Source organism: Labeo rohita, chromosome 1, assembly GCF_022985175.1.
Source record: "Labeo rohita strain BAU-BD-2019 chromosome 1, IGBB_LRoh.1.0, whole genome shotgun sequence".
Classification (NCBI taxonomy): domain Eukaryota; kingdom Metazoa; phylum Chordata; class Actinopteri; order Cypriniformes; family Cyprinidae; genus Labeo; species Labeo rohita.
In genome coordinates, this window is record NC_066869.1 from 20,644,565 (window position 1) to 20,672,133 (window position 27,569).

At 35.7% G+C, this 27,569-nt stretch overlaps 2 protein-coding genes and 1 non-coding gene across 3 annotated transcripts; 1 reads left to right on the top strand and 2 right to left on the bottom strand.

Annotated features, from left to right (window-relative positions):
- Nucleotides 1–2,122: 2,122 nt before the first annotated feature.
- On the top strand, nucleotides 2,123–18,611 carry smu1b (SMU1 DNA replication regulator and spliceosomal factor b). The gene is made up of 13 exons (XM_051109706.1): nucleotides 2,123–2,375; nucleotides 2,815–3,025; nucleotides 3,273–3,425; nucleotides 4,868–4,978; nucleotides 5,082–5,159; nucleotides 5,262–5,390; nucleotides 5,961–6,080; nucleotides 11,608–11,724; nucleotides 12,617–12,744; nucleotides 16,747–16,873; nucleotides 16,949–17,116; nucleotides 17,485–17,637; nucleotides 17,845–18,611. Exons 1-13 carry the CDS (start codon nucleotides 2,350–2,352, stop codon nucleotides 17,941–17,943), a joined length of 1,620 nt encoding a protein of 539 aa, XP_050965663.1. The 5' UTR covers nucleotides 2,123–2,349; the 3' UTR covers nucleotides 17,944–18,611.
- Nucleotides 18,612–20,103: 1,492 nt separating this feature from the next.
- On the bottom strand, nucleotides 20,104–27,038 carry dnaja1 (DnaJ heat shock protein family (Hsp40) member A1). The gene is made up of 9 exons (XM_051109719.1): nucleotides 26,916–27,038; nucleotides 26,348–26,505; nucleotides 26,007–26,187; nucleotides 25,530–25,634; nucleotides 24,359–24,586; nucleotides 24,156–24,270; nucleotides 22,862–22,977; nucleotides 22,258–22,358; nucleotides 20,104–20,550 (listed from the first exon to the last, which is right to left on the bottom strand). The coding sequence occupies exons 2-9, from the start codon at nucleotides 26,477–26,479 to the stop codon at nucleotides 20,326–20,328; spliced, it is 1,203 nt and encodes a 400-aa protein (XP_050965676.1). The 5' UTR covers nucleotides 26,480–26,505; nucleotides 26,916–27,038; the 3' UTR covers nucleotides 20,104–20,325.
- A 313-nt stretch (nucleotides 27,039–27,351) lies between these two features.
- trnak-uuu (transfer RNA lysine (anticodon UUU)) lies at nucleotides 27,352–27,424 on the bottom strand. Its single transcript has one exon. It is a non-coding gene; the product is annotated as a tRNA-Lys (tRNA).
- Nucleotides 27,425–27,569: the final 145 nt, after the last annotated feature.

The following is a 27,569-nucleotide window of genomic DNA, read 5'->3' on the forward strand; positions in this document are numbered from 1 at the left end:
GAGGGCACACATTAGGATTTAGCAGTCAAGATGACTGGTCTACACTTTTTAACCAGTAATTCTAAATGGTTCATAATTCTCAATGGGTTTCATGTGAAGCTTCTGTTTAAAAGCTCAGATCTAACTGATGACCACAAAGTTGACTTTTCAGACTCAAGCACTAAGGAAAATCATTTTAAAAGTTCATGCATGAAGAATGATTTTTATTTTTTTTTCCCGACCAAAAGCTCTCCTGATATGTCCAATATTTGTAAATAATAATATAACCCTCTTCTGTTTTCCTTACAATGTCTGCCAGAGCAAATTTATTCTTTGTGCAACCAGAGGGGGGCAATGTGATCATACTCGAATACATACAGCCAATGTGGGCGCTAGAGACATGGAAGGCCATTTAACACTTAATCCAGCATCTATTTTTGTTACTACTAGCCTGCCGGTTTACAGGTAGTTATAATCCTGGCAATAACTCGTAAATTGTTTTGGCAATTCTGTGCATGGTTATCTGAAGTTATAAACTTCTGAAATTATAAACTAAACTCTTTCCACTTGTTGCTGATGTATGTTGCAGTTTTAACATCTTAAAGGTATAACTCACCCAAAAAGAAAAGTTATTATTAATTGCTGATGTTGTTCTAAACCCCCAAAACCTTTGTTCCTCTTTGGAACATAAATTAAGATATTTTGAACTCTGACCCTCCTTAGACCTCAAGGGTACTACCACATTCAAGGCCCAGAAAGGTAGGAAGGACATTGTTAAAGTAGTCCATCAATAGTGATATCAGTGGTTAAGTTGTAATTATATAAAGCTACGAGAATACTTTTTGTGCGCAAAGAAAACAAAAATAATGACATTATTCAACAACTATTCACCTCTTAGTTTCCATTTTGGAGAGTACCGTGACGCATGCGCCTGCTTTCCTCTAAACGTAAACAAAGCACAGCGCAAGCTTGTTCTGCATCAGCAGCGTGCATTGTTTACATGCAAGGAAAGCGTGTGCATACATCGGGATACTCTTTTGTTTTCCTTGCTCACAGAAAGTATTCTTGTAGCTTCATACAATTACGATTGAACTACTGATGTCCCGTGGACTACTTTATCGATATTCTTGGTACCTTTCTGAGCCTTGAATGTGGTAGTACCCTTGCTGTCTATGGAGGTTTAGAGAACTCTTGAATTTCATCAAAAATTTTTTAATTTGTATTCCAAAGACAAACAAAGGTCTTAAGGGTTTGGAACAACATAAGAGTGAATAATTAATGACAGAATTTTCATTTTTGGGTGAACTAACCCTTTAATAGATACTAGTGTGGCAGGTTCGTTTGTGCTTTTTGATAGTGAAACTACTAGCTAAAAGTGAGTAATCTGAACCACAGATTCCTAAATTCTTTGAAAAGCAACAAGTATGAGTAACCACCTTTTTCTTCAACGCCGAAGTAAGCCTATGGGCTTTGAGATTTGCTGTCCATTAATAACAATAAGAAAAACGTGCAGTAAATGGTAAAACTGTGCACTACAAACCAGTGTGCTCATAATTTGGATAATGTATTAAAATCGTATGGTAAGACACCAATTTGCAATATCAAACAGCAAAACCAGCTGTTTTGTACAGCTAAAAAAGCTGGACGCGGATGAAACGGAAACCAGACCCATAAAATTTACAAGTGGCCGCGCCCACTCGTACGAAAAGAAAAAGGTGGATATGATAAATACATCTAAAGAATAATTTATAGTAAATTACATTTACTAGTATGCAATGAGTAGTTAAATAAACAGAAAAAGACTAGTCATAACGGAATTAAGTTGTAGCAACTAAAAAGTAGACATAACACTGTTAATACGGCTTGCCATAACAAACCCATGCTGGGGTGCGACACCTGTGATGTGTTCTGTATTCTAAACAGATTCTTCTGTATTCTATTGTAAAAATGGTTAATGACAGTTACTGATCGCCAAAGACCAAGGTGATGAGCGTCTGTATAGTTGCATATTGCTTGTAAATGATGATTGACTGAACCATATTCATTGTGCTGCTTATAATACATCAGCTTTATGGCTTTGATGCACCATCTGCCCAAACGGTCCCTGTGCACCTGATGGCAACGTTGCGGGTTTTTTCCCCCATTAATTTCTCCAAACGCGTCATTAATCCGCCCTCCCAAAAATCCGCATCAATTTGTGAGAGGTTTCTGTGATTTCAGACGTGTGAGCAATAAATACAACAGCACGTGTATTGGGCGGTCACGGCCACACGGTGTTCACGTGGCTGAGGACCAACACAACACAACGCAGCGCTGGTGAATGTTGGCACATTATATCTAGACGCCGATTTCATCGACAACCTCGCAGCCATGGACCTTGAAGTGGAATCTGCAGAGTAAGTAAACCGTTATTCACTTCTAATCGAATGAACGGAATTCTAACACTTATTGTATTTAGTGATCTTATGATTCCAGAAAAAGAAATTAAATACAAATGCTTTACTATGGACGGATAAACTTATAATGAAGCTTGTTATTTTGAATAATTTTTGTAATAGCACAAACCGGATGACATCAGGAATAAAATGCAATGTCAGTATTTTTGACTGTGTGTGTGTGTATGTGCTAATTTTCACGTAGCGATGAACATTCATCAGTCTCTGCGCTGCAAAAAAAAGTTTCGAGTAGAATTTAAATAATTAAACCACTATTTTCTCACAACCCTAATACCTAGTAAAGTAAACCCTGCAGTAAAATACAGATACAAACCTTCTAGTTGATGTTTTTGTACAGTTCATGTGACATCTCGTATTAACGGCGTCGGTCACTTTGCAGCGTGATTCGTCTGATCATGCAATATCTGAAGGAAAATAATTTGCACCGCACTCTGGCGACGCTTCAAGAGGAGACAGCAGTCTCGCTCCACACGGTCGACAGCATCGAAAGCTTCATCTCCGATATCAACAGCGGGCAGTGGGATATAGTGCTCCTAGCAATCCAGTATCTGAAACTTCCTGACAAGCTGCTCATTGACCTGTACGAACAGGTAAATAAGTGAAGGAAAGCCAACAGCCTTCTCAGTAATAAAAAAAAAAACAAACAAAAAAAAAAAAATTGCAGCATGTCAATAGCAAATGCAATAATTCTCAGTTAAATGTGTAGTATTAGTGTAATAAGTGTCATAATAATATAATAATAACTTTAATATATATTTCAAGTGCAGACTATTACTATTCAGTTTATGTTCATACTGCTTTCTTAATGAACTGAGTGATGTGTGGTTGTATGTGTAGATTGTGCTGGAGTTGATTGAGTTGGGTGAGCTCGGAGCAGCCAAATGTTTACTAAAGCAAACCGATCCCATGATCATGCTGAAGCACACTCAACCCGAGCGCTACTCGCACCTGGAGACCCTTCTGACCAAACCATACTTTGACGCACAAGAGGTATATATATATATTTTTTTATCTATCTATCTATCTATGTTGGTACAAAAGAAGTGAGTCAAAAATAATCAGGAAAATGTGATTTTCTTATTAAAGTGTTAAAATATTTTGTTGCAAAAATGAGTACAAAGTTCAAAATAAAGTTGGAAACATCTTGAAAATAAGTGTCTTTTTCCACAAATTTTGTATGTGTGCACAAATTGTATAATATCTAAGGTACATTTCTAGTAATTTTGCAGTTAATTCTTATATTGTATTTTCACACATTTTGAAAAAATGTTTTCCTCTCCCTAATTTTGTCACTACCGAAGCTCAATAATATATAATTTAATAAGAAGGGCCATATTAACCTATTAACATTTTGTTTACATCTACCTTGTAAATTTATTTTTTTTTTTGCTATTTTTGGAGGTAAGTCATTAACAATTACAATTTTAACAATATTTCAAGTGTGATTTATTAGATTTGTTGTATTTTGAATCCAATTATTCTTTGTAAAAGGCATAAAGTTGATCATACTGATTTCAAACAGAAAGGATTCATTAGTCTGAATATGCATTGAACCAAACACTATCATAACATCTTAGTTGATAATTCAATATACTTTATCTTTGACAAAACATCCCATGTTTCGGTTGTGACTGCACATTTTCGGTAGTGACAGTAACATTTTGGTAGCGACCACATGCTAAAACACTACTAAAACATACTAAAACATAAATATTTCCTGATCATAAATGTAGGGGTGTAGTCTCAGCCAATGGACTAAAACATACGCTGTTTCGGAAATTACATGAAAATCGGTAGTGACATGATTTTGTTTTTTTTTTTTTCACTCATAATTTTCAAAGATAATTTTTTGAAAGTCACTTTAAAAAAAAAAATCAAAGATATTTTTAAAAACAACAATAGAATAAAATGCAAACATTATTTCAATATCATTTTAAAAAGTTGAAATTTAGGGGTTAAATTTCTTAAAGTACTTCCAATTGCAAGTACCCACTAAATGATGATTATATATATATATATATATATATATATATATTTTTAATATTATTGTGGGTTTCAATAGATAATAAAATGATCTTAGTAAACATCTAAGATTTCAATGCTTTTGTCATTTTTGGACAGCAGTTTGCACCAGAATGGCCCATATCTATTTTTTTTTTACACACAATACTAATATTTGTCTTAAATTCTTCATTTTCAAACATTTAAACCTTCACACTTTTATTTCGGTGGAATACTCAAATGCTGTAAACTTTTCTATCAACAGAAATGTTGAATGTGTAAATAAAACAACATACTAGGAGCCTTGCACATTCAAGTTACAAAAGGCATCACCCACTCATAAAAACAAGGTGGAAAAAAATAAGATGGATAATATTTTTGTATAACAGTGATTTATGCTTTTTTGTTTCACCACTTGCCTACTGTAACAGGCATATCCAGAGGGCAACAGTAAAGAGAAGCGCAGACTGGCTATCGCCCAAGCTTTTGCAGGAGAGGTCTGTTTGGTGCCACCTTCTCGCCTCATGGCTCTTCTGGGCCAGGTTTGCTAGATTTTAAACTTTTTTTGAATTAACCTGTTGCATTCTGTAATATATCCGTTGTAGCTGTTAAATTGCATATATGACATATCCTTTGTTTTTATAGGGCCGTATATGTGAGGGGGCTTTATACAGGTTACAGGAAACAAAAGCACTAAGGCAGTTTGGCTCATTAGCAATGCTGGTGAGTAAAAAAACTCTATTACTGGAGCAGTACCTGACTTTTTGTTTTTCAACTTTACAACCTCTACTCCTTTTCTCTGTTTCCCACACTTTGTCTTCAAAGTCATTGAAGTGGCAGCAGCACCAGGGTCTTTTACCTCCAGGTATGTCTTTGGAACTGTTCCGGGGTAAAGGTGCATTGAAGGACATGGAGGAAGAGCGCTTCCCTACTCAGCTCAGTCGCCTCATAAAGGTGCTGTAAACTCAGCAGTGTGATCTCGGTCAGTTTAACTGCTAGAGAAAATATAAATGATTATTCTTACTGTTTAAAAGATGTGGTGCAATTTTTTTCATTTAAGAAATAAGTGATGGATGCTATACCCATCTGCATTATAAGACATCTGAATATCCTACATGCTACGGGGCACGGCATATGCACATTTAATTGCTTTTGTGACCTGAGGCTTTCATCTGTATCTTGCACTCTGTACGTTCTACCTTGCTCACTTTGACTGCGCACTTTTGTATTAATATCAACATGCAATTTTTGGCGGGTTGATAGTGTCCCAAGGCAGGCTGGTATTGTCTAGGTCAGGGCTTTTCAAATTTGGATCCAGGAAACCCAGGTCCACAAAAAATTATTAAAAATTATTCAAATAAATTTTTAGAAACATTAAAATGTATATTTTTAGAGTGGTCAGAGTTTGAGTCAAAACTGCTTTGAGACAATATGTATAGTAGAAAGTGCTTATTAAAATAATGATATATTTTAATTTTTTTTTCTATGTTCTGTTTGTGCACGTTCTGTACGTATATGATACAGTTTGGGCCAAAGTCACATGTAGAGTGTGCGCGATTCTCTCCTGATGGACAGTACTTGATTACTGGATCTGTTGATGGTTTCATTGAAATCTGGAACTTCACCACTGGTAAAATTCGAAAGGTACGTATATACTGCCCAACAAATGAACTGTATCCCACATAAATTAAAAAATACATTTATATATATATATATATATATATAATACATTTGATGATTAGAGCTTACAGCTCATGACCAGTATCTCAAATCCAGTATCTCAAAATATTAGAATATTTCCTAAGATCAATCAAAAAATGTATTTGCAAAACAGAAAATTTCAAGTTCTTTAAAGTCTGTTCATTTATGCACTCAATATTTAGTCGGCAGCACAAATTACATCAAATTACTTGCTTCTAGCACAAATTACAGCATCAGTGAAGTGTGGCGTGGACGCGATCAGCCTGTGGCACTGCTGACGCACTATTGAGTCTTCAGCTTGTCTCTATTGTTGGATTGACTGTTTCTCATCTTTCTCTTGAAAATATCCTGAAGATTCTCAATGGGGTTCAGGTCAGGTATGTTGGCTGGCCAATAAAGCACAGTAATATCATGGTCAGCAAACCACTTGGAAGTGGTTTTTGCACTGTGGGCAGGTGCTAAAATCCTGCTGGAAAAGGAAATCAGCATCTTCATAAAGCTTGTCAGCAGATGGAAGCATAAAGTGCTCCAAAATTTCCTGGCAGATGGCTTTGCATTGACTTTGCACTTGATAAAACACAATGGACCAACACCAGCAGATGTCACGGCACCCCAAATCATTACTGACTTCAGAAACTTCACACTGGACTTCAAGCAGTTTGGATTCTGTGCCTCTCCAGTCTTCCTCCAGACTCTGAGACCATGATTTCAACATGAAATGCAACATGAATTTACTTTTATCTGAAAAGAGGACTTTGGACCACAGTCCAGTTCTTTTTCTCCTTAGCCCAGGTAAGATGCTTCTGATGTTGTTTCGGTTTTCAGAAGTGGCTTTTCCTGAAGACGTCTGAGCTTGGTGACTCTTGATGCGCTAACTCCGGCTTCATTCTACTCCTTGTGAAGCTTTCCCAAGTGTTTAAATCAGCTTTACTTGACTGTTTTCTCAAGCTTGCGGTCATCCTTGTTGCTTGTGCACCTTTTCCTACCCAGTTTCTTTCTTCCAGTCAACTTTGCATTTAATATGCTTCAATACAGCACTCTGTAAACAGCCACCCCTTTAAGTAATGACCTTCTGTGACTTACCCTCTTTGTGGAGGGTGTCAATGATTGTCTTCTGGACCATTGCAGAGTCAGCAGGCTTCCCCATTATTGTGGTTTCAAAGAACAAGCGATAGCCAGAATTTATACTGTAGGGATGGACATTTAATAAAGCTCAAATGTAAATGTTCTAATATTTTGAGATACTGGATTTTTGACTTTCATGAGCTGTAAGCTCTAATCATCAAAATTAAAACAAACAAAAAATGAAATGTTTTACTTTACATGTAATGAATCTAGAATATATGAAAATTTCAGTTTTTAAAATAAGTTACAAACAAAAAATTTACTTTTTTGCAATATTCAAATTTTTTGAGATGCACCTGTATAGGGCTCGAATTGAGGGGGGATGTGGGAGGATGAAAAAAATGACAAAAAACATCCCCTCTGTAAAATCACCATCCCCTATAATATCCCCTAATCATAGCACCAATGTGCTATTAATTTTATGCAACAGTGCCGAGCAACGCATACATGTTTCGTTCCTTAAATAAATCTCTTTTTGAACGTTTCGAGTGAGCCAGTCATTCAACGCTCAGTTCAGATGGACTCACTTGTTTCGTTTCTAATTGAATCAGCTTTAAAGGTTTTGATGGAATCATTTGATTTGAATGATTCATTAAATCGTTTATTAAAACAGGGACTTGCTGCCACCGACTGCCAGTTTTATTGTCATCTTTATTTACACAATCATAAATATAAATAATAGTTTGTTTAATAAGGCTAATTTTTCATTAAATAACCCCCCCAAAAAGAAATATACACCATCCCCCCTGATTTTTTTTTACAATGCGACCACTGTATATATATATATATATACAAACACACAGTACTGGTCAAAAGTTTAGAATAATAAAGATTTTTAATATTTTTGAAAGAAGTCTCTTATGCTCACCAAGGCTGCATTTATTATTATTGTGAAATAATTTTGCAATTTAAAAGAACTGCTTTCTATTTTAATATACTTTAAAATGTAGTTTATTCCTGTAATGCATAGCTTCACCAGATTTTCACCAGCCATTACTTCAGTCTTCAGTGTTGTATGATCCAGAAATCATTCTAATATGCTCATTCAGCATTATGAGATTAATAGAAAGTTGAATGAATAAATTATTTGAGCTATAAATCTTTTGTAAGATTGCAGATGTTCTTATTGTCACTTAATCAATTTAATGCATCTTTTTTTTTTAAATCTTACTCCAAGATTTTAAATGTTAGTGTGTCACAGCTTCCTCAGAAATACAATATCAATCACTCTCTGAAGGATCATGTGACACTGAAGACTAAAGTAATGATGGTGAAAATTCAACTTTGACTTCTTATATTTTAAAATATAACAACAGAAATTGTAATAATATTTCACATTACAGTTTTTACTGTATTTGGTATCAAATAATTTCAGCCTTGGTGAGCATAAGAGATTTTCAAAGCTATTAAAAAACCTTAATTATTCCAAACAGTTTTTCACCATATATAGGGGCCAGCGGAGAGAGCATAGCAGAAGTGAGAATACTTGGGAGGGTGCAGCATTCTGGATGAGCTGTAGACGTTTGATTAAATGTGCTGTGAGGTCAGTCACGAGTGAGTCGCCACAGTCAAGACGAGCATACCAGGGCCTCTACCAGAATCTCAATAGCTTCTCTTGTGAGAAACGTCTGACTCTGCAAATGTTCTGCTGGAGGTAAAACGTCTTGACTTTTGCTATTATGTGGGCTGTAAATGACAAGTCTTTGTCCAGTGTGACACCAAGGTTTTTGGCATACTGTGTGGATGAAATCATTGGCTTGCATATTGAAATGACAAGGCATTGGCAAGGGTGGTTCTTGGCGAGGATGAACAGCAGCACACCAGTTTTCAGTATATTCAGCTTTAGATGATGGGCATTCATCCAGGGAAAAATGCTTGCCAGACAAATGATTTGTGAGGCTACTGTAACTGGTTGTCAGAGGATGGGGAGAGAGAATTAAATTAGTTATCATCACCATAAGAATAACAGACACTTTACTAAATGATTTGTTGTAAATGGACATAAAATGGAGTTTTTAAAAAAAAAAAAAAAAAAAAAACTTCATGACTTTCATTTGCCTTTTGATAAATAACTTCATATAATCACTGTACCAGTCCTGATTTATGAGTGTAGCAGAGATGGTGTCTTTCCAGCAGTTCCTCCAAGGTTCTCTGACAAATATGCAGCATGTTTACTAGAATGCTTTGACAGAGTTTCTATATTAAAGGTGTGCTATTATGCTCTATGTCTTGATTTTGTTTTGGAGGTGTACTAGAACATGCTCTCATGCTTGGTGGTTCAAAAAAAGGAATTTTTCACATAATTTACATTATTACAATACCTTTCTCCCAGCCTGGCACAAATGGCTCAATTAGTTATGGATTTAATGAAGGCCCGGCTTCCGAAAAAGGAAATGTGTTATGATTGGTTAGCTGTCCCACTGCGTTACGATTGGCAAACAGCTTAAATGGTGTTTCAGTACTGCCACGCCCCTTTTCAAAGCAGTTAGCGCAAACAAGATTAATAGTGAATCTTACAATTTAAATATGGATATTTTCTTACAAAAAAGCATGGATTCGCTACAGGAGACCCCCGGGAGCCATGTGAGGCACTTTTTATTATGGATGGATGCACTTTATTAGACTTTATTAGACTCTGATTGCATTCGTCTGAAAGAAGGAAGTCATATACACCTAGGATGCATGGAGGGTGAGTAAATAATACGCTACAGTAGTGTTGAGTCTTATCCTCAGCCTGCAAGATTGCTGTTACATGATATTATCATGCTAATGTATTTAATTATTTTACATACTTAGTTTCACTGCCCGAAACCAGCTCCAGCATAAGGCTAAAAGCAGCCTAACATTATCAAATAACATCATCACTGATCAGCCTAGCCTATTTTAGTGCAAGTTTATGCATTTTAAAAAACGCTTGCGTTATAAGTGAAGCTATCTACACTGTATGATGAATAAATCTCTTACCACACACTGCACACATCTGCGGCGCGTTACGGCTCTGACGTGGCAACCGGAGTAGATCGCGGCTTCGGCATGTGTTTCGACCCCCTGTACACTGTAAAAATAAAAAACACAATTTGTTGAGTCAGCTTAAAATAATTTGTTACCCTGCTGCCTTAAAATTTTAAGTTTAGTCAACTAAAATAAGTTCAGTCAACTTGAAATGTTAAGTTGTACTAAGTAACAACTTAGATATTTGTGTTTGCTAAACTTAACAGATGGGCAAGTAACCCAGCTGCCTTCAAATTTTAAGTTGATTCAACTCAAATATCTAAGTTGTCACTTAGTTTAATTTAACATTTCATGTTATTTTTTTGAGTTGACTGAACTTAAAGTTTTAAGGCAGCCAGGTTACAAATTATTTTAAGTTGACTCAACAAATTGTTTTTACAGTGTACTGCACACATCTGCGGCGTGCTACTGCTCTGAAGCGGCCACTCTAGTCAATGCTTGTGTTTATACTCGCCGTGCTGGGGCTCATTGAAGCGGTTCTCTATGCTGCATCGCTAAATCCTTTTAGGCTAATCCCCCACCTCGTCCCTAGCCACCCCCCAACCATTCAAATGTTAGTAGCCGGGATTTAATTTAATGGTATTCTAATGAACCGTGTTGTGACATCATTGCATGTGGAAAACAAGTCCAATGGAGCAGTTCCTTATAGTTCTTGAAAAGAGATTTTTTAAAAACGAAATATCTCCCTTTGGAGTGGACTTTGAGATTTGTAACTTTGTAGATCTTTTTTATGCCCACCATACCACACACTGACTAAAATTCAAGAAGTGAAAAAGCATAACAGCACTGCTTTAAAGTAACAGATTCAGGTTTTATTCATCTATATATGCTCTAAGCCTGGTTCTCTCAACCATGCAGCTGAAGAACATCATCTCCTTGATGCATGCAAGAGGCAACGCACGTATGCTGTCCTAGGCCTGTTTTGTGGGGGCAAAAAAAAAATAATTCTCACATTTAGTGTGGCATAATTTTTCTGTCGGGAGAGCCTTGGTTTCTACTAAAGCCTCAGAGGTATAGAATATGGGTCACCCCAACACTCTATGACGTCTATCAAGTTGAGTTGAGGCAGTTGGGGCCAAAAATAAATCCTGCCCCGTTCTCAGACGTGGACTTCCACTACTACTGGGGATTTTGAGTGTACAGTATGAGACTCAGAATATAGTGCTTTTCCAGCTGTTTGAAAGTGTATGTTGTGGTTCTACTTTCTGGTAGACATAAGAAAGACACACTTAGCTAAAACACATTTATTATTATAACAACATGTAATGTAAACTAGTGTGGTTAAATGTGATGTGTGATGGTTTGCCTGTCTACTTGTTTTTTGTGTGAGTAGGATCTGAAGTATCAAGCTCAGGATAATTTCATGATGATGGATGAGGCTGTACTGTGTCTGGCAGTAAGTCACGACTCTGACATGATCGCTTCTGGAGCTCAGGATGGAAAGATACAGGTATGGTCCTTCACTTCACTGTTCAACATTTCCACTTGTAGTCCACTGTATGTTTCTAACTGTACAGAATCTGTCCATTTGAAACTGTATAATTTATATAAAATGTCAAATCAGAACTTATAACTGATATACTGGAACGAGTAGAGATTTGAAAGGAAGTAGAACTTAGACATGCTTGATTTTTAGCAGTAAGAGACATTTCTTACTTCTTATAACAGAAAAACAAAATACTTTCAGAAACTGTCTTTCTCGTTTTGAGTCATACTGGCAAAGTAAGTCAAAAAAAGATTTTGTTTTAGAACTACAACATGCACTACTATTCTAAAGTTAGGGTTTAGTAAGATATACAGTATATTTTATTCTGCATTACATTGTTCAAAAATGACACTGAAGTCAGAAAAGTAGAAAACAGTTTTTTAAATTGTAATAATATTTCATAATATTACTGTAGATCTTTAGATCAGATAAATCATCCTTGGTGAGCACTTCTTTTAAAAACATTAACAAATCTTAATGACCCCTGAGGCTTTTCAGAGGTATTGTAAGAGACCTCAATCTCAGGGGGCAGTAAGCCTGAGGGCAAATGTTAATTAAACCCTGTAAGCACTTATATATTTAGTCTTTTAATCACAGAGCATCTGATTACAGTCCGTTATAACATGTAGAACTGCAGAGTAACTGATCTGTCATTATTATTTAAAAACCCCTCTTTTGATATGGTCTCAGTTCAGTATTTAATGGCGCACAGAGCTAAAAAATGTGATTTATTATCTCCACTGAATAATGATGTTCCCAATTAGCCCTCACTGCACACCATCAGTTCAGCTGAATGGATTTTACGTTCCTCAGTTCAGTCTGTTATGTGACAAGATGTATCATTTTGTTATTCCAGGTTTGGAGGATTCTGAACGGGACGTGTCTGAATAGAATAGAACGAGCCCACAGCAAAGCAGTCACCAGTGTTTGCTTCAACAAGGACAGCAGTCAACTATTAAGTGCCTCCTTTGACCAGACCATCAGGTTCAACATATTTTACAAATCTGACTTTTTGCACTGTTTCGCTCCTTGTTATTTCATAATTAACTAGATTTTTTTTATTTAGCTCAGTCCTGTCATTTGATTTGAGTGGCTCTTGTTAGACATTTGCTCCAAAGTCCTGGTTCACGAAAAGCCAAAATGGAGCAAAAAATCACATCATGCATAATTATGAAAGCTCATTGTTTACATTACTGATCATTGGTGTAATCTTGCACATTCCTAAAATCGATGTCTATCATATGTAGCTATTGTTAACTTGTAATTACAAGAATTAATTAAAACCATCCCAGTAAATTCATTAAACCAAGCTTCCAAGCTTTATAACGGCAGTGAATGGCTGTCGAGATTTTGAAGCAAAATAAAGTGCATCCATCCATCATAAAAAGTACTCCACACGGCTCCAGGGGGTGAATAAAGGCCTTCTGAAGTGAAGCAATGTATTTGTATAAGAAAATATCAATATTTACAACTTTATAAACCATAATCTCTAGCTTCCGCTAACTGTCGTACGTGTGTTCGCATGAGAGAGTGGTCATGAGAGGTGCAGAATGAGGATTTGTAAAGAAAAATGTTGAAGGATTTTGATATAAGCCAAGAGGAGAATGTTTTTTCTTTGCTGTAAACAAAACTTGGTTCTCACAAGACAAGCATATTCAATTCAAATTTCAAATTTCACAAATTCTCATCAGAGCTTACACGACAATTAGTAAGCTAGAGATTACGGTTTATAAAGTTGTGAATATGGATATTTTTCTTATACAAACACATCACTTTACTTCTGGTGGCCTTTATTTACCCCCAAAACTGTGTGGAGTACTTTTTATGATGGATGGAGGCACTTTATTTTGCTTTAAAATCTGGACAAGGACATTTTTTATTATAATTCAGATGTATTTGTCTGAAAGAAGCAAGTCATATACACCTAGAATGGCTTGAGGACGAGCAACTCATGGAGTAATTTTCATTTTTGGGTGAACTATCTCTTTAAGACAAGTTGGAGGTTATTACTTTCAAGAGGTTAATTACAGTTTTTAATAAGATTTTTAATTAGAAGTTTTGACTCTCATGCTGGGCATTTTGCCCCAGAGATGATAGTTTTTTCCCCCCAAAATGCTAGTTTCATCACATGGAATATAGTATAACAACTGCCAAAAAATGCTGATCATTTGTTACACTTGTGTTGTTACTGGTCAAAAATAACAAAACCTACAAAAATGCTTAGAAATGTCTTGCTATATTATTACCAAATATTGAATTCAATCTCACCCTCAAAGTTTACTCACCCTCAAGTTGTTTCAAACCTGTTCCAAACCATTTTGTTTCATACTGCGGAAGCCAATGGCTACCGTCACCTGCTTGGTAACTTACCTTCTTCAAAATATCACAACAGAAGAAAGAAACTCATACAGTTTTAGAACAACTTGAGGGAGAGTAAGTGATGAGAGAAATTTCATCACATTTTTGGTTGAACTATCCCTTTAAGAACCATCTTAAAATAAATCCTTAAAAGATAAGCACACTCCTACTGTTCTCAAGTGTTTCTCTTAAGTGAGAAAATAGCAGTTCTTAAGAATTCTGATCTTAAGAATATTTTGTGAGTCTGGTCACAAATGTTCATTTTGCAGGTGCATTACCCAGAATGTGACATTTTATGCTAATTGCTTTGATTTTCTTGCTAAGTTGATGGAAAAGAGACAGAAATCAGAAAACCATCTTACTGGATCTCACAATAGGGAGCATATTGTATGCATAAGAAGCAAGGTGATCAGTTGCTATGCAATAACAATTGCCAGTGGGAACAGTAGGCTACCTTAGTGAAATGTTTTGCCATGGATACTTTGTAGACAGAAAAGGCGGGGGAGGAGGAAATCTGAAGTCGTGGTCTGGGTGTTAAACATCATTAGGAATATTCCGTCACATGCCCAGACTCAGCATCTCTCCCCCTCGTGCAGACCAGACTGCAGTACTTCTACAGCTGGGTGTCAGTTCTAGGCTCTCATGGTGCATGTGGGTGGAAAGAAGCATGATTGGCCACGTGCGTTAGTGAGGCGGCACGCACAGATAATGTGTTGCTGTTCCTTGCTCAGCTACCCAAAAAGCAGTGAACTGAGGCAGACGTTTTGTCATTCCAGCTCCTTAGCTGGATAGGGAATGGTTGGTGGGGGGTTTGGGGAAATGGCAAGCTGTTCTGCTATTGGCCACTTACTGATAAATACTAGACCCTCCCCTTTTGCAATGGATTGGATTTATGCTCTCTGTTGTGTGTGTGACACGTGATTGCCAGCCTGGCTTTAAAGATGATGTATAAAAGGTTACCTTGTTACCTTGGTTTGTTTATGAATCAGTGGTTGTATGTGTTTGGAAATCTTTGTAGGAAATGAATATATTTGAGAGGTTTGGTAAGTGCCCAATACAAATAACAGCATATATGTGTATTTCAGTGAACATGCTGTTTCTTTGTTTTGTTCTCTGTTGTAAACAAACTAGGATGAGGTGACTGAAATTGAAATGAATCAAGGTCTAGGTGTTAAGAGTCATCAGGAATATTCCATCACATGCCCAGAGCGAAAGTCTCTCCCTCTCTTTATCTCTCTCAGTCCTTGACTGCAGTAATTCTGCGGCTGGGCGGCAGTGCTAGACTCTCATGGTGCATGTGGGTGGAATTTCATGTGCATGAGAGGAAAGTATTTTTCAATAAAATGCTAGAATCACGTTGAAAGTTGCAGAGAAAGGTTTTTTTTTTTTTTGCTGTCTTCTCCTATTATGACCTTGATATGTTATTTTTAAATTCTCTTAGGTTTTTAATGATGATGATGATTGATTGATGCCATCATAATGTTGCTTTTTGTTTTATTGTATTGTGCTTTCATGTTTTGTTTTGTTTTTTTAAGGTTTTTTTGTTTGGTTTTGAGTTAGTTTTGTTTGTTTTTTTTTTTTTTAGGTTCATTTTGTGTGTTTTTGTATTCCTTTGTTCAAGTATGACTTTTTTAAAGACATGTTGAATTTGTGAATTGTGAAGATGATACATTATTTTTGTATTCTCATAGGTCTTTGATGATGATGATTGATTGATGACATCCTAATGTTGCTTTTTGTTTTGTATTGTCCTTTCATGTTTTGTTTGGTTTGGTTTGGTTTGGTTTGTTTTTGTTTTTGTTTTTGTTTAGTTTGGTTTTGTTTTATTACTTTTTTGGTTTATTACTCGTTTGGTCAAGCGTATTATTTTTATATTCTCTTATGTCTTTGATGATTGATTGATGACATCATAATGTTGCTTTTTGTTTCTTTTGTACTGTCATGTTTTGTTTGGTTTGGTTTTGGTTTTTGTTTTTATATTCTCATATGTCTTTGATGATGATGATTGATTGATGACATCATAATGTTGCTTTTTTTGTATTGTCATGTTTAGCTTTTTTGTTTTGTTTTTTGTTTTTAGTTTTGTTTTGGTGTTTGTTTAGGTTTGTTTTGTTTTGTTTGGTTTATTACTCCTTTGGTCAAGCATATTATTTTTATTTTTTTCTTATGATGATGATTAACTGATGACATCATAATGTTGTTGTTGTTTATTACTCCTTTGCTCAAGCATTACTTTTTAAAAATATGCTGAATTTGTGAATTGTAAAGATGATACAATCACATTATAAAATGCAGACAAACGCTTTGTTGTTTTGTTCTCTTCATGACATTATAGCGTTTTATTTTGTTGTATTTTGTTTTTTTGTTTTGTTTTGGGTGTGACTCTTTTGCTTAGGCTTCTTTTGTAAAGAACAAAGTCAAAGATGATAAAACCACATTGTATATATTGCAGACAAAAGTTATTTGGCTGTTTTAAAGTCTCTTTGATGATTTTAACTCATTATATGATTTGATTTTTGTTGCATTGCTTGTTTGTTGTGTTACTCATTTGCTCAAACTTCACTTTTTAAAGAACTCATTTGAATTTGGTTTAATTTCTGTTGTGGTTTGTGTGTTTTTTTTGTTTAGGCTTCATGGTTTGAAATCAGGAAAAATGCTGAAGGAGTTCAGAGGTCATACGGCTCATATAAATGACGTCATATTCTCCCACGATGGCCAGCATGTCATTAGTGCATCGGCAGATGGCACAGTAAAGGTAAGTGTCCAAACTGTGGTGAACCACATGTAATAGCCTATGCATATTCGCATTTATTTTAAATTCTTTTTTCAGGTCTGGAGCATGAAGACAATGGAGTGCACCCACACAATAAAAACCCCTGACATTCCTGAAGGCACAGATATCACTGTTAACAACGTCGTGCTTGTCCCAAAGACTCCTGAGCACTTTGTTGTGTGCAATAGGACCAACACGGTGGTTGTTACAAACATTCATGGCCAGGTGAGAACGTACTAAGCAAGATACTCCACATCCTCCTCATGATTATTTTAAAATGCTCACACTACAGAAAATGGCACAAATTAACTGCGTTTATGAATCAGAAACCTTGACTGAAGGCTGGATGTTGAGCAGAAGTTTAAAAAAAGCAGCCAACGTGCAATGCAGGTTGTGAGCTTTGCTAAAAATAGCTACGCACTTATTATTCAGACCGTCTGATGGCGTATAAGGCGTACTCTTTTCAACCTCGCCCACTCTCTTCTTGACGTACTTGATGACTCACTCTTGCATGCTTTTTGGTACTCTCTGAAGCGTGCCTTGCACTTTCGGTCTCACTCTCTCTCTCACCCCCCCTCTTTTCTCCCTCCCAGGTGATGAGGAGTTTCTGTTCATCTGTAAGAGAGGGGGCAGACTTTGTTTGCTGCACGTTGTCTCCACGTGGAGAGTGGATTTACTGTGTGGGAGAAGACTATGCGCTGTACTGCTTCAGCACCATCACTGGCAAGCTAGAGAGAACCCTCACGGTACCGTCCGCCCTCACAGCACATGCTGCATGTCCACGGGATCTGTTTTAGTCTGTTTAAGTTGTCTTCTCGGTACAGAACAATGTATTTATAATCAAAACACTGGCTGTATCTCAACTTGGAGATGTACTGTACCAAAATGGAACTGGATATAAAAATGAACTCTGCTTTGTACTAAACAAGTGTTTCTGTCTACGTCCTCCACAGGTACACGAAAAAGATGTGATTGGCATAACTCACCACCCACATCAGAATCTCATCGCTACATACAGTGAGGATGGGCTACTCAAACTCTGGAAGCCTTGAGCCCCGTCCTTCATAATATGAACTCTGTACACGTTTTGCGTTTTATGTTCTGGATTTGTGGTATTCCTGCACACACACATATGTCTCTGCCTTTATACGCCTGCTATGACATCGGTCTTCCATTCAAAGATTCATTTCTGTCGAACCTTTGCTAGCTGAACCTCTTCGACATCCGAAACTAACTACATGCGATTTCATAATACTAACGTTCCTCTAGTGGAAAACATGAAAAACTGCATGGATGTACTGGTCTTTTACTATTATTAAGGGCTTTGTAGTATTGTCTGTGATAATATCTGCATGCAAGATTTAGCCCGATCGACATTAATGTGGTAAACGTACTGGTTTTCTTTCCAGGCCATTCTTTGACATCCTACATTTTAATGTATGTAATCTCTTTGATCATTTTGGCCAAAGACAAGTAATTATTGTGTACTTGCTCATTATGTGACCTTGGACTCATTGAGGACATATTTGTACTTGTGTACATTTAGAATTCTGATATGTTTAGAATTCATATGGTACAATATTGTGTTGATTATAATGGTTTAGTGTGTTTTAACACTCAACCGAGCACATCTACTTGTACTGCATGCAGGTGACACATTATGCAGTTACTGGGAGTAATCAGTATGGTTTATATTCTGATAATTGCAGATTATTTTTTATCGAGGATATTCACAATTTTTGTTGAATATTGGTATAACACTGCTTTACAGTGTAAGTCTATGAGTATCTTACAGTGTCGGTAAATAACGTGCTGATATTGCTGCAGTTTAATTAAAATTCAAGCATGAATAATTCATGACAATCTTTTCAAGAAGATTTGTCATTAAGATGCATCATTAACTGGTTAGATGTGGATTGCTTGACATTTGCAGTCGATCTCTTCAATAAAACTGTTGACACATCTTGATATACAAGATGTGCATCGTGATTCTTTTGTTTAAACAAACAGCGGGAAGGTTTATTTACAAAGGTTAATTAGCCTAACATTCAGTCGCCTCCAAAAATACAAAACTGGCTAAATGAATCACATTGTGACATTTATTTTATAAATAGAACTACAAATGGCAAAGTTATTGGTCATAATTAAAATTTCACATTTTTCAATTAATTGTCAGTCAACACAGATAATAAAATGATCAAATATAAGACTTAACTGCTTGCAAAAATTAAAATAATAATAACAAAAAGCAATAAAAGTGCATTTTCAGTATCCAAAAATGTCTTTCAATGTAGGCAGATAATAAATTAGCAAAAAAGTTTCAGTATCCATTCAAGGCGTTCTTAAAGGACATTGCACAACTGATTCCGAAATCTTCGCGCATTACAAAATAAATACGACCTCATGTTGTGTCACACTGCCTCCGAAACTTTCGTCCTCCATAAAATAATTCGGGTCAGGTTAAATTTTCTGCGTTTTCACATCCGTAGCAAGCATTTTCAAATACGAAAACCCCCAAAAAATGCACACGAAAATTTCAGAGCCGGTGTGCAGTGACCTTTAGACTGATTTTATGCAGAGGTATGTAGGCCGGCTGCAAGAACACCTTCTAATGTTTTGTTGTACCATTCAGTTAATGATTTTTGTTATTTAGATAAAATAAATTCTTTCTAAAGAGGATTTCAATGTCGATGCTTAAATACATGATTTAATTTTGTTAAAATCCCTGGCCGTTTTTCTTAGTTATGATGAAAATGTAAGCATAGCAACATGAAATGATATTTTACCAGGTACTAGGCTATAAAGAATATAAGCCAATTAATAAACTAACTAATATCACTTTAGGCTACAGAATAAGGCTGTTAAGAGATGAAGCACAGCCTGCTGTCATTTTGAACATAAGATTTTCTTCGTCTTTAGAATTACCACCATTTCAAATGTATTTTTCAATTTTGTTATTAACCTTAATAGTTTAAAATGTTGTAAAAAAACATTTAGCAATAAACTGGCACACAGCAAATTTCCAACAACACCAAGACCAAACAGTCTTACATGTAACCCACAATTGGCAATAAACAAAACACCACAAAGATGTTTTCTCAAACTGATGATGACATTTTCTGGGATTATGGCACAACCAACCAGACCTGAATTTCCCTTCCATTTCCACTGTAACTGCTACACTGAACCTTTACGGCACCAGTCTCACAATGTATTTTAAACATCCCCCAAGTTTATTTCACTCACTTTTCAATTATCTGCTCAAGATTTTGGCTGAGGAGATTCTTCCAAACAATGACACAAGAGGTCGGCACTAAGAGGTCTTATTCTAGGCACAGAACTAGTTGAGAGGTTTTTTCTCTTGGTCCTTTTTCCTTGTGTTCCAGTTAGAGGTGGCATTTGTTGTGGAAGGGAGGGCGAGGGAAGAGGAATCTCTACGAGGTTTGGCACTGAACACCTCCAGATGGGTAAAAGTCCTCCTCCTCTATGTAGTGGTAATGATGGCGTTCGTGGGTCAGATCACAGTCTTCAAGGTCAGCGTATATATAGAGATCATCGTCCATGCCGTCAGGTTCAATATTTGCCCGTTTTTCAGGCAAGTACCTTTCTAACTCCTTGAGTTTGTTTAATGGGAGGAAGTTTTCTTCAGGGAACACAACCTTAAGAATGAAAATTAGCGCCATTAGTTTATGTATGTATGTATGTATGTAGTTATTATTGTAAATGAGTAAATTATTGTAAATAATAAATATTTATGCATTTGCTCTGAAATATATTGAAATGTTATACTTTTTATTAAGTAATATTTAATTGTAGTTATTTCAGAACATCAACTTAAAGTAAAAGAAAATGCTAACTGAGTTTAAGGGTCGGTTTAAGATTTTTTTTTTTAGATTTTTGTTTTCTTTTTTTTTGTAAAAATGTCTTAATGCTTTAAAATTGTTCGAATGTAACTCTATACCTTTATTTCATATATATATATATACACACATTCATGAACTCATGCATATGTATGTATGGGTTGTTGATGTGATATGGCATTGTCAATGTCCCACAAGATTAAAAATGAATATATAATATATATATATATATATATATATGTATATATGTATATGTATATGTATATGTATATGTATATGTATATATATATATATATATATATATATATATATATATATGTGTGTGTGTGTGTATGCATATATATATATATATATATATATATATATATATATATATATATATATATATATATATATATAGTTTTTTTTTATTAAAAACTGTGTTTAAACTATATAATCATGAAAAATTAGGGTTAGCTTGGAATAGCAAGATCATCGACACAAAAGGCTAAAACGTCCTTTGGTGTGACAGATAATGTCCTCTGGTGTGACACCATAGGCGTCACAGACAAGGTCTCTTTAAGAAGCTTTTTAAATAATTAAGATTTGTTTAACTTCTTTTTATTCTTTTTTGATCATTTTCAGTGTTCTTAAATGCAATAGTTACATTAAACTATTTTCTGATGTTTTTGCAGAAAACTTGCACTGTTATAAAGTGTCATGAAAAATAATTATAAAATGTAATGCTTTGTTTTTAAAACAGAAAAAAATTGAGGGAGATAAATTAGTGGAAGAGAGAGGACACAGAAATATAGACAGAAAATGAACAGGGGTCCACCAGGAGACCCTAAAAGAACGCCACAGAAGGTAAACAGAATGAAAATGATGCCTTAAAGAGAGTAGCCATATAGTTTTAATTCACATCTTAATGAATGTAGTTTTAATATTAATCATATTTAGCTGTGCCACACATGCAGCAGAGGGGGCTAAAAGAGTTTTAGCAACATACTGACTGACTATGAGACTGAATTTTGTTAATGAAAATTATTTTTTTTGTTGTTGTTTAAAAAAAACATGTTAATATTGTTTTTATCAAAATTAAACTTTCTCCATTGACATGTTAAAAAAATAAAAATAAAAAAAATAATAGAAATACTTTAATAACTGTCCTATGGTGTGACATAAAAGAACCACAGATTTGTTTTTATCTCAAAATATCTTAAACAGTTGCATATTGCAACAGGGGAGATATAAATATCACTCATCTTAAAATGGTATAATTTTTTTTTTGCAGTTTTGAAAGGATGACAGCAAAGTTTGGACTACAATTTGTAAGTTATCTACCTCTGTGTGTGTGTGTACAACATATTTGTGTATATATAACATAACTTCTGAAAATCCAGAAAGGTCCACATTTTGATATAAATGAAGCCCCTTCTGTTACCGTTTTAAAAGTTTGACGCCAAGCAGTAAATGAGTCAGTGATATCACTGCATTGAAAAGGTCTATTCAATAATTAGTACTCACACTGAAAAGGATGATGAGTTTCCCTTTCTCAAATGGCCGACGGTGCATAGGCATCCCCTCGTTTAGAACACATTTCTTATCCCCAGGTCTGACCAGCTCCCCTATTCATGCAACAAAAACAGACAATACATTTGCTTTACACATTTATAGTTTATATAACAGTTATGTCAGCTCTGCTATTAGTAAGATTAAATTTAACAAATAGCCAAGCTTCTAATTAGTAGTTTTAACTCCCTAAATGGCTCAGAAGTATATTGAGAAAAATATTAGAATCAGCTACTCTGAAACTAGGTAGGCCAACTTGAGCACAGCCTACAAGAAGTGATATTACACACATTCCTGGATGTCTGGTGATATATAAGATCAACAAGGCACTAGGGATGCCTATTAGGATCTCTGGAAAAGGCAATAGCAACAATGACCATAAGGTGTGCCATCTGCCAAGGTTATGTAATATCACTCCTACTATTCTCCCCCAGCCAGATAATCATTAAGAGAGGATATGCTCACAGGTTCAAGACAGAAACTTCCACTAGACTGTACACAATGACTTATGACTTATCCACCAACACTGATGCTCAAATATGTATGCAGGCTGGTTCACCTGGATGGGATGTGATGAGTAGGGTTCTGTTGTCCAGAGTGTTAATAGGTTTTTGAAAACCACATAATGACTCTACCAACTGTAGCTCCATGTTCATGATGAGGTCCTCTCCTTGTCTGAGAGGAGAAATAGTAAGTACATTAATCATTATGTTTCTTATATAATATCTATGTATTCTATATGTTTCGTTCCCTAATTGCCTTGTCTACCAAGTACTGTAACAGGCTGCCCCATTTACAGAAAACAGAGGAAGTGAGACACCTATTCTGAGTCTGTGCTGCCATCTCCAGGATGCAATTTCAATGACATACCTCTGCGTCTTGAAAAACAAAGCCTAAATGGTTTAAAAATTAAATAAAAATGTACAGTTTTTTCCATATTATGCTTTCAAGATATGACAGAATGAAAGTCAAATGTCAAAAGTTTAAAAATAAGTATAACTAGAATTCAACTCACAATTTGCTAAGTAGCTGGGAAAAAAACTTAAAATACTCATAACATAAAATAAAAAAGAACTTTACACTACACATTAATTTTTTCCCCATTTCAAAAAATAATTTTCTGACGCTTTTTAGGTGTAGCAAAACGCCCACAGTCGTAAACTTTCAGTCAATGGTCATAATTTTAACCTTGAACCAGGATTATGCATAAAAATACTATCTTCAGAATCATTCATACATGTGAAAAATTGGCTGAGAATTGAACAAACAGTTACAACCTGGCTCAGAAAAAGAAATTAAATGTTTTCTGGTGGTAGACTTAATTTTACAAATGATTTTTTGATGAAAACAAAAAAGCAGCTACGAAAGGCACATATTTAGAGAGAAAAATATAATTTTATTTATTTTTTTTTTTAGAATCAGCACCCCAAAATTAGTTAAAAAAAAAAAAAAAGAAAGGACGTCATGTGTGGCCAAGTATGGTGACCCATACTCAGAATTTGTGCTCTGCATTTAACCCATCCAAGTGCACACACACAGTAGTGAGTAGTGAACAAACATGCACACACACCCCCGGATCAGTGGGCAGCCATATTGCTATCGCCGCGGCGCCTGGGGAGCAGTTGGGGGTTCGGTGCCTTGCTCAAGGGTCTCACCCCAGTCATGGTATTGAGGGTGGGGAGAGCGCTGGTTATTCACTCCCCCCACCTTCAATCCCTGCTGGGACTTCTGGGACTCGAACCCACAACCTTTCAGTTACAAGCCCCACTCCCTAACCATTAGGCCACGCATTACCAGCATTATTAAACATAAATTAACAATGAAAACCAATTACATGATGAAAGTGGTTTTACCTGGTGAAAACCGGGTGTGCTCTCTGATCTAAGACAATGATGATGTCTCCAGGTTCAAGGCCAGGCTCTTGGTCGCCCTCCCCATGGAACACTATTTTCTGTCCATCTTTCATACCTGCAACAACACACAATCAAACATAAACAAAAGTAACAGTTTACAGAGAACTTTTGGACTGAACCATGCTTTCCTGTCACTTTCTTACCTTTATCGATGTGCACTTCAAGAATCTTCTTCTGTCGTAGTATCTTGCGACCAGCGCATGCTTTGCAGCGGTCACGGTGACCAAGTCGCTGGCCTTGCCCCTGACAGCCGGCACAGACTGTTGATATCTGCTGCACCATGCCAGGTGCTAAGTGATGTAGTCTGACCTGGACACCCACGCCGTGACACATAGGACAAACTTCTATCACTCCTTTACGGCCCCCACGTCCTGTAGTGAAACATTCAGTAAAAAAAACTATTAAGTAAAATCTTTTGAATTTTAAGTACTACCAGAAACAAAAAAACAAGACAGTTTGTTAGTTATACATTGCTTATGAATACATTACCGTTTACATTTTTTTTTTAAGAAAGAAATGCTTTCATTTAGCAAAGATGCATTAAATTAATCAAAAGTGATAGTACATACTTTCTGTTCATCAAAGAATCATGTAAATGTGACCCTGGATCACAAAACCAGTCATAAGGGTCAGTTTTTCAAAATTGAGATGTATACATCATCTGAAAGCTGAATAAATAGCTTTTCATTAATGTATAGTTTGTTAGGATAGGACAATATTTGGTTGAGATACAAATATTTGAAAACCTAAAATCTGAGGGTACAAAAAAATCAAAATATTGAGAAAATCGCCTTTAAAGTTGTCCAAATAAAGTTCTTAATGTATATTACTAATCAAAAATTAAGTTTTCATATGTTTACAGTAGGAATTTCACAAAATATCTTCATGCACATGATCTTCACTTAATTTCCTAATGATTTTTGCAATAAAAGAAAAATCAATAATTTTGACCCATACAATGTATTTTTGGCTATTGCTACAAATATACTCCAGCGACTTAAGGTTTTGTAGTCCAGGGTCACAAATATGTAACATTTTTTTCATATAATAAGCAGCAACTGTGAAAATAAAAAGAAGCCCGTGTGATACGGGTAATTTTAAAATACATGAAAATAGAGAAATTATTTTAAATTGTAATAATATTTCACAATATTACTGAGGCAAATAAATGAAGCCTAGGTGAGCATAAGAAAAACAAAAAAACAAAAACAAAAATTCAAAAAATCCTACCAATCCCAAATGGCAGTGTAAAATATATAGTAGCAAAGTTCATAAAATGACCCCTTATACAAATAAATTTCAGTAATTCATTACCTTCACACTTGTCACAGATTACATTCTTCTGGACAGCAAGTTTCCTTGTGGCCCCATTATAAAGGTCCTCCAAAGACACGGTCAGCTGATGCACCACGTTCTTTCCTGCGAACAGCAATCACAAAATATGACTATAAGACCTGTAATAGTTTATGAACTATTCAAAGTGCAGCGCATGTATGTTAGCTTATAAGAACATTTGATCTTGAAAAGTGTAAACAAATATTGAAAATGGGAATATCTGGGATTAAAAACGTAATTTAAATGCACGTTTTACCAAACAAAAAAAAAAGTTTTTTAAATGTAAAATATTCCGTACTATTTTATGTTACTAAACACGTTAACTAAAAAAAAAGGTCTGATTCCTTTGTAAAACAAGCTGTTCTTTGGACCATTCACAAATCTTTCAGGTATGAAATGGTTTATCAGGTTTTGCGCAAATTTTGAAGTCTGTAGCAAAGAAAGAAATGAACTTACCTCTCCTCTCCCTGTGCATGCGTCCCCCTCCTCCAAAGAACATGTCAAAAATGTCCATGGGGGAGCCAAAACTTGGCCCTCCATTTCCTCCCTCCTTAATCGCCTTTTCACCCCCTCTGTCATACACTTCTCTCTTCTTGGCATCTGACAAAACCTCGTACGCTTGGGAGATCTGTTTGAACTGGAAATACAGAATAGTTAAGGAGTCATACAATACTTGGTGATCTCTAAGCTGCTATATACATTCCAAAATTATAAAACCACTCAAATATAAGGTAAATATTAGAGAACTTCAACTTAATACTAGTTACTGATAATGTATAAATTTGTGACAGTCTTACCCTCTCCCCCTCTGTTGGATTTTTATCTGGATGGTATTTCAGTGCCAGTTTGCGATAAGCTTTCTTCAGCTCTTCAGGGCTTGCATTCGGCTTCACACCCAGCATATCATAAAAACCAGTCTCTTTCACCATAGTTGTTGCGCCCCGAACAGGTTAACCTAGTCAGAAGAAACACTTTTAAAAAACGACGTTTAACAATTATCTCATAACTATTTCATTAGTATTACCCGTGTTAAAATTACTGTAAAGCTTGTCCATATTTTCAATTTTATAATAGTAATAACGTTACCACCGGTTGGTAGAAATCAATTAAAATTACATTCAAATCACCAAGACATTCACACAGATTTAACTTGACGAATCACTTTAAAACTATTTCGTCCTCAGCTGTGTTAATAGATTTTTAAGTGCTGGTTTCAAAATCACACGAAATTAAATATCAAGCTACGCTGTGTCTGTTACAAAAAGCCAGCGTTTTAGAGAAAAACAAGCAAAAAAGAAAGAAAACAAAGACCACGATCACGTGATTCACGCCATAGCATTTTATTTTAATAAATCGTCTAAGTACCGTAAAATATGGTGAAATCCCTTCTCGTCTTATGACTCCGTGTACCAAACAACAGACTTCCAGAATCTTCCAGCAGCGCTCTACATCTTCTTCTGGTGGAGCTTTATTGAACTTTGATTGCAGCGCGACCTATTTCTGCCACCTACTGTACGTAGTGACGTATGACAGGCAATGAAGAGCAGCTGTTTTATGAATAACATGCCGTCGACAGCAGATCATTTTATTAGTATTTTAGTAACTCTCTCTGGGCGACGATTCTCTTTCATCCGTATTATTTATAATAAATCACCAGCGCTTAGCTCACAAATCATATTCAACGTTAAAAATCACTAAATTATTATAGTGTTGAGTGTCTCTGGTATCCTTCAGTTATACCTTAACATTAAGCCATCAGAAACAGCAGATTCCAAACTCGAATATTTGCAAAAGGAGCAGCCGCCCGAACAGGGACTTGAACCCTGGACCCTCAGATTAAAAGTCTGATGCTCTACCGACTGAGCTATCCGGGCTTCGAAGGCTCATGCTGTTACAGCGACATCTATTCTCTCGCTATTGAGTTGCACTGAACTCAATTTGAGGAAATGACCAAGTAATGTCGATTAAGAGCGCTTACAAATTTCGGAGGAATTTCCACATTCTGTTATTTTTTGAACG

Excerpts from the sequence above, each read along its gene's own strand:
- smu1b (XM_051109706.1), top strand. The coding sequence starts at position 2,350 with ATGGACCTTGAAGTGGAATCTGCAGA. Across the intron at positions 5,391-5,960 it reads AGCTCAGTCGCCTCATAAAG|TTTGGGCCAAAGTCACATGT; the intron begins GTGCTGTAAACT and ends TATATGATACAG. Across the intron at positions 12,745-16,746 it reads TCCTTTGACCAGACCATCAG|GCTTCATGGTTTGAAATCAG; the intron begins GTTCAACATATT and ends TTTTTTGTTTAG.
- dnaja1 (XM_051109719.1), bottom strand. The coding sequence starts at position 26,479 with ATGGTGAAAGAGACTGGTTTTTATGATATGCTGGGTGTGAAGCCGAAT. Across the intron at positions 26,188-26,347 it reads ATCCAACAGAGGGGGAGAGG|TTCAAACAGATCTCCCAAGC; the intron begins GTAAGACTGTCA and ends CTGTATTTCCAG. Across the intron at positions 20,551-22,257 it reads AACTCATCATCCTTTTCAGT|GTTGTGTTCCCTGAAGAAAA; the intron begins GTGAGTACTAAT and ends TTCATTCTTAAG.